Source organism: Trichosurus vulpecula, chromosome 2, assembly GCF_011100635.1.
Source record: "Trichosurus vulpecula isolate mTriVul1 chromosome 2, mTriVul1.pri, whole genome shotgun sequence".
NCBI classification, from domain to species: domain Eukaryota; kingdom Metazoa; phylum Chordata; class Mammalia; order Diprotodontia; family Phalangeridae; genus Trichosurus; species Trichosurus vulpecula.
This window is the reverse complement of record NC_050574.1, coordinates 226,073,063-226,079,974: the sequence shown is the minus strand read 5'-3', so window position 1 is coordinate 226,079,974 and position 6,912 is coordinate 226,073,063. Positions and strand designations below refer to the sequence as shown.

The window sequence follows — 6,912 nt, the reverse complement described above, 5'->3', positions numbered from 1 at the left end:
CACCCACCGGAAATCCCCCACCCCCACCCCCGGCAGAGGCTGCATTTGCAGACCCAGACCTAGACCTAGTCACCGGAATCAAAACCAGCTGCCCCAGCGCTCCCCACCCCCAGGCCAAGCCAGTGGTGACTGGCAGGTTCGGAGGATGGACTCCGATGGGTCATAGCTCAGACCGTGGGGTAGGGTCGAGACCAGAAGCAAGCTCTGAAGAGAGGCCTGGACTCAGATGAGAGAAAAGCACAGGGGCAGGAGCGGATCACAAGTGCTATCCAGGGAGGTCAGAGAAGTGGGATGAACTGAGAAGAGTTAGGTTCGGGCTTGTCCAGTTGGAGTCTTCCCCAGTGCTGTCCGAAAGTCTAGGTGGATGGTTTTGGGAACTGAAGAAGCAGTTGAGTCTGCTGGGGTAGAATGGGAAGGCTGAGATTGGGGGAAGCAGCAAGCGGCTGAGTTTCCTGTCCTGACCCATTGAGTTTCCAGAGTCAGCCCCGACGGCCCACACAAGCAGGCTACGCGTCAAATAATCTCACAGGCGCAAACACTCCAAATCCTGCTTTTTAAAGAGGGGAGAGTGTGTGTATCTGAAAGAATCCACTCTACAAAATAATCATTTACAAAGTCCTTTAACCCAAAGCTTCCTGTGCTGAAGACCCCTCCCTCCACCTCTCCTACCTCCCGGTGGAGATTTCAAATCACATTTCAGTTCCAATAAGCAGGGGAAAACATTTCCAAACTGTTTACAGAAATGTCATTCTCCTGGTTAGGCACTGACCAGTTTCCCGGCTCGGGCACTCGGACACACCCCACTCGCTGGCGAAACACTAAGGCCCAGGGAGCGCTTGGCAGTCCGTGAACTAAACAAGCTTTCAGAAGTGCTTAAATCAGACAAGGCTTTGCGAGTAAGTGGCCTTAGCCCAAGCTGCCTCGAGCGTGGAAGATCCGGCTGCTTCCCTCATCCTCCTCCTGGAAAATGGGGGACTGCTCCCTACCCCCTGCCCTTATCCCTCTCCCTAATTGGGTATGTAGTAGGCACTCAATAAATACTCGTTGATTGATTGGAAAGGGAGAAATGAAGACATAGACTTTCGCGCGCCCCCACCCCAACCCCGTGAGTGCTTGGCTGGAGCCACATCCGAAAGCTTTCAGCCCAGGGACTGGGGTCAGAGTCTATCAACCCAGTGAACGAAGGAAGTCCTCCGTTTCCTGCTCTTCATCCCAGTCCTCAAACATAGTGACTTGGGCAAGGGACACTGCTGAAACCCAAGGCAGTCATCGATTGGCCCAGCAGCTGTCTTGGATTGCCCGTCCTTTCTTCTTGCCCTTTAACTTAAATTTCCCACTCCCGACTTCAACTCCTCACGGAAGCACCTGTTCCTTCTCTGAATTTCATTTCAACCACATCGTGGTCTCTCCTCAGCCTCATTCCCTCCTTCCTCTGCCTTTTAAATGGGGGTAAAGGAGGATTAAAGGAAGCCGCTATAAGAAAGGAGAAGGAACTTCTAATGTTGAAAAGGAAAATCTAATGCAAAAGGAGGGGGCTGAGGACCCCAGAAGGGCCAGGAGGATTCCGGGCCTGAGAGCTAGTCTAAAGTGGTGCTCAGGTCGATTCCCTCCTCCGCTTGGGTGGGGTGAGCACCCAGTCCAAGGACTTCGGGTCTGTGGTGCCCAGACGATCTCTGGGGAGCAGAGCAGGCCACAGCGGTGGACAGGACAGGCTTAGGATAGACACTAGCCAAGACAATCCACTCAGCTTAAAGCACTGAGGTCACCAGTCTTCAGCAGGTCCCGTGGCCAAACTTAGCTAGCATTACACCTTATCCCAAAAGTTATTTTCTGAGATGCATCTTTTCCTAGGTTCTGCCAGCCCACATGCTTACCCAAGACTCTGACACCCTCTTGGCCTCTGAGAACTAATGAGAAGAGGCCAAGGGCCAACCCGAACTGGGACATAGACAGCACCTGTTTCTGCCTGTTTCAGACTCCGGGTCCCGGCACCTCTCTCGCCCCAAATTCGCTCCTGTACACAGCACACAGGGCATCAGCTCTTTTTCGAAACCATAATTTTACTGTCTCAAAGAAACTTTATAACTTATTTACAAAGTTTTTTTCCAGATACAAAGCAATAAGTTAACATTCTCAATATAAAACTAAACTTTGACATATAGAACACTAAACACAGTTGATTTCAATTGATCACATTTTCCAAATTTCACAAGTAAAATGTCAAGATTCCCATTTCACAAAGCATCATGTTTTACAGCCACACAAAACGAAACAAAAAGGGCTAAATTTGTGCAACATGTTTACAGAACAATAATAATAATAATAATAATAATATGTACAGCGATTAGATCCTGCACTGGAGTATGTGCACGTAGATTTTTGATTGGCATTTTTCTGTGGCAAAGCCTCTGAAGATCGTTTTTAAAGCTGCACTGTCTCAATTCGAAGCCCATTGGAATAATTTCGCTTCGCCTCTCCTCCCTCTTTCTTCTTTTCCACTCAGAGCAAGCAACTCTCTCTCTCTCTCTCTCTCTCTCTCTCTCTCTCTCTCTCTCTCTCTCACACACACACACACACACACACACAACAGTCAAGAAAATTCTAATTTTTTCACTCAATCAACCAACCACTCGGAGGATGAATGAAATTGTGTTCGCTTATTTTCATTTTCTTTTTCTCTCTCTTTTAAATAACATTGAGTTCGTGAAAAAACGCAAATCATTCGGACCCAACCTCTCCACATCACCAAAGTATAAAAGTTATTGTAAAAGTTAAAAATCACAACCTCATTTTTTTCCTTTTTCGATTAAAGTAAACGGTGCTTTCAAACAGTGCACTTTGCAAGCCAAATATATTCACCGAGTGTCTAGCACTCAGATAGTGGTAGTTTAAGTCAATTTGTCAATAAATAAAATCCCTTCCCCTCCCTTTCCTCCCATCCCACCCCAGCAAACTACATAAATGGATAGGCAGGGCACAGGAGAATGTCCAAAATTTTTTCCCAAACTAGTACAAGGAGGGGAAAACTGAGGGGAAAGGGGTACTCCCCTTCCGTGCTCTCATTGCTATCAAAGAGGCTGTAAAGATGGGGAGAACAAATGAAATGACCTATATTTGATCAGGGCACAGAGACAGAGAGAAAGAAGACGAGGAGACAGACAGGACAGAAAAGAGCGTGTTTCTACAAACATTGTTTTGTTTTGTTTTCTGATCGCCCCACAAAGCTGAGGGTCGAATTGTCTCCCTGCTCCCAGGCTGTCCTCCGGGTGATCTAACAGAGCTCAGAGGCAGCTTTCTCAGCTGTCAGCACGTGGGAAACAACCCCGCATCACATCTGCGCTCCTTTGCGGCATGCCAGAATTTGGAGCGTCATCCAACCGAAGGCTCTCCCCGGTCTGAAGAGGTCCAGTGCACTCTGTGGTCTGTCTGGAGACTGGTGCTTAGCAATGGTGATTGGCGGCGGTGGTGGTTTGCATCCTTTGTTTGTATTTTCCCTTCCTTGGCTCTCCCTTCTTCTCCTCTGGACCCATAGTGCGTGTCAACCGGGGGAGGGCTGGACTGGGGAGACTCGTGGGGACCCGGGTATTGGGTGGGGGAGAGGCGGAAGGAAGGAAGCTGGGTTGGTTCGTTTTTGTAAATCACATGAGCTGAGGTTGCTGCATAGCTTCTTGATGGGCTGAGGGGTACCACGACGTGTAGCTCGGGATGTAGGTGCCCGCGTTGCCAGTGGAGCTCTTACTGGAGGAGCTGCTGGTGTTCCAGCCCGGGGGGACTGGAGGCGAACTGGCGGACAGAGCCCGGCCGTTCGCCAGCGCGCTGCTCTCAAGGGCAGCCCCTCCCTGCTTCATCAGTTTCTTGAATTTGGACCGCTTGTTCTGGAACCAGATTTTAACCTGCAAAACCAAACACCACAGACGTGACTTGGGGCGGGGGTATGGGTGGACCTGTGCTTAAGGGAGAAGATTTATGACTGGGAAGAATGGGGATAAAGAATCGAAGGGAAAGGGGAGCGAGGAGTGTAGAGAGAAAAGGCCGGCCTTTCCTGCAAAGCCTAGGAAAGTGACTGAACCCAGAAGGCAGTGGCGCTTCTACGGACAGAATGGAAGGCGATTCCCCGCACCCAATCCCTTCGCATTAACTTTTAATGATGAAGCCAATGACCAGCCCGTGGGGTTAAGCAGCAGAAAAGAGGAAGCACAGAGCGAACACTCAGTCCAGGGGGCGCGGCTGGGAATCCCAGCCACTGCTGAGAGCGAACAGCTTTTTTTGTTGTTGTTTTAAGGGAGAGAGAACAAGTTTTAAAAGAGCAGGGATGATATGTGCCTGTGTTGGGGAAGGGGGTTTGTTGAGGAAGGTCGGAGGGAAAGGGAGAGGGTGAAATCAAAGAAAAGAAAGAATAAAAGGCATTTTCCTGCCTGAGCCAGAGACAAGAATTAATCTCATAGGCTTTTCCATTATTTGTCGATGCTGAGAACCCATGAACAGCCCTTCCAATTCCAATTAAAGCAATCATTTAGTAAATAAATAAATAAATAAAAACAAAAAGTGTGGAAACTCCAGAAACTGTTTTAGGAAATTTATTTCGAGTCCACGGCGTTCTCTTCTCACTGCTTTCTTTGCCCTAGGGTGAGTTGGCTGAGAAGATGGTGTTACGTTTGACATTTCTCTGGGCTCAAACCAATCATTGCTTTTGTGTTTGTTTGCTCCCCCCCACCCCCACTCTGCTCCAAATACCGGCCCGGGACATTCAAAACCAAGAATATTCCTAAATGACAGAGCTGCTGAGAGAAAGAATGTTTGCTATTTCTCTCAAAGAAAATCTAAAATGTGGCTAAGCAAAGTTATGCTGTCCCCCCGTTAGGATCGAGTTAAAGGAGATTTTGCCCTCCGGGTGGGGAGGAAAGTTTCCCCACTCCCACCAACAAAGTGGAAGAGAAGGCGGAGGAGGAGGAGGACTAGGAAGAAAACAAGGGTGGCAGCGTCTTGGTGCCAAAAGGCTGAGTGATTAGCAACGCACTTCAAAGCCATAGAGGGGATTAGAACCCGTCTCGTCTCTATTGTTCCAGTTGTTCGGGCACGTGCGGCCCCAGAGCCCCCAAAACAAAACCCAGCGAGGAAATCCTACTGCTTCAATGATCAGAGTGCCCGGGAATCAAAGTCCGGCAAAGGATCACTGGTAAAAGGGGAGCGAGGGCAGGCAGAGAGAGAGAGAGAGAGAGAGAGAGAGGTTATACATATGACATTATATATGCTCTGTTCTATGTATATGTGTACATGGGAGAGGAAAAAAAAAACAAAGCAAAGCGAGATGAAAAGAGGCCCATGTGTGTGGTAAAAGAGGAGGATTCTCTCTTGTACCTGTGTCTGCGTGAGTCCCAATGAGGCTGCGAGCTCCGCTCTTTCCGGCAGAGCTAGGTACTGAGTTTGCTGGAACCTCCTGTTCAAAGCCTGCAACTGCAAACTGGAATAAATAGTCCTGGGTTTGCGAATTTTTTTCCCCTTCCCATTGAAACGAACTTCCCCTCCTTCTACCACGGTGCTTTTCTCCGAATCTGCTCCTGGAATAACAGCAAAGAAGAGGGGCAATCATTAATAGTAATAATGGTGGTGGTGGTGGCGGTGATCGTCACAACGATAATTAATAACAAGAAAAGAGAAGAGCAGAAGCAGCAAGGTTGGGGGAGAAGTGTGGAGCAAGTGGGAAAGAGGTGGGAAAAAAGGAAAAAATACGCGATCAAGTCCCTCTAACAAAGGCTGGGGGGCTATTTCAGAAGCTTGGGCTTCTTCTCAGGGAAAGTTTGCTATTTTTACAGGCTGCAGTTTAGGTTTAATTACCCTTAATTGCATACATTGTTTATAGCGCTACGCAATAAATAATTACCAAGACTAATACGTGCACATCTGGGTTTCTGTTTTCCAGAGGGGCATTGTGTGCTCAGCACACGGAGCCGCCCAGAGATACAGCCAATTCGGGAGGACGAACGCTGGATTTATTCTTTTCTTGATGTTTATGAGTTTTAAATTTTTTCTTTGCTAGGATATGGATGCATAGACTGATACCCGAAACCTCTCTTGCTCTCTCCCGCCCTCCCCCCTCCCTCTCCCTCTCCCTCTCTCTGCTCTCTCTCTTTCCTCACACCTCCTCCCCTCCCCTTCCTCCCTGTGGAAAGCCAAGTGCACATACCTGTCTCCTCTAACCGGGTCTGAGTCAGGCTGGAGCTGTTGGGATAGGATTGCACTGAACTGATGTAGGGATTAGACGAGTGGCTGCTGACGGAGTTGACATAGGGGTAGCCCAGCGGTCTGGAGAAGGATGAGGCCGAGCTGTAGGAGCTGTCGGGCTGCGAGTGGCCAGCAGAATGTAAACAGTGCATGGAATAGTGTCCGTGGGACATGGGAGAAGGAGACATTTGCTGGCTGGGCGGCCCAAACTCCATAAAGACAGCCTTGCCCGACACGGGGCTGTTGAGGCTTTCTGGCATAGTAGTCATGGTCATTTCTTCTCGCTGGGTCTGGGTGTGGGTCTCTCTCCTCTGCTTTCCTTTTTGGGGTCTCTGTGTTTCTCAGGACAGGAAGGAACCCAATTTAAGCGGAACAGGGATTTTCACTTTCCATTCATAAGAAAATGGAGTTTGTCTCTTTGAAAAGTCTAAGCATGATGCTGCCGAGCTCCCCAAACTCGCCTCAAAGCTTTGACTCAGCCAAGGTCATGAATATTCATGAGCTGGCGGATCTGATTGGTCCGCCGTCTTGCATAATCGCCTGGGATTGGTCCGAGGTGCTTTGGCTCGGCTGGACTAGAGGGAGCGAGGCAAGCAGGACTTGGGAGAGATGCGTCCCCGAGCCCCTGCGAGTGAACATCTGCAATAGAGCAACACGACAGGGCTCACAATGCGGCGGCGGCAGGCGCCA

General features: G+C 49.2%; 1 protein-coding gene across 2 annotated transcripts; it reads right to left on the bottom strand.

Moving 5' to 3' along the window:
- Positions 1 to 3,638: 3,638 nt before the first annotated feature.
- Positions 3,639 to 6,497, bottom strand: DLX1 (distal-less homeobox 1). Of its 2 annotated transcripts, XM_036747566.1 has the most exons (3): positions 6,185 to 6,497; positions 5,359 to 5,558; positions 3,639 to 3,893 (listed from the first exon to the last, which is right to left on the bottom strand). In XM_036747566.1, the coding sequence occupies exons 1-3, from the start codon at positions 6,495 to 6,497 to the stop codon at positions 3,639 to 3,641; spliced, it is 768 nt and encodes a 255-aa protein (XP_036603461.1). The 2 variants fall into 2 exon arrangements, with proteins under 2 accessions (XP_036603461.1, XP_036603462.1); XM_036747567.1 differs by lacking the exon at positions 5,359 to 5,558 and having other exon boundaries at positions 3,889 to 3,893.
- Between the last annotated feature and the right edge of the window lie 415 nt (positions 6,498 to 6,912).

Coding starts and splice junctions, on each gene's coding strand:
- DLX1 (XM_036747566.1), bottom strand. CDS start 6,497: ATGACCATGACTACTATGCCAGAAAGCCTCAACAGCCCCGTGTCGGGC. Junction 5,559..6,184: donor GACCCGGTTAGAGGAGACAG/GTATGTGCACTT, acceptor CTGTTATTCCAG/GAGCAGATTCGGAGAAAAGC. Junction 3,894..5,358: donor TGGGACTCACGCAGACACAG/GTACAAGAGAGA, acceptor TTGGTTTTGCAG/GTTAAAATCTGGTTCCAGAA.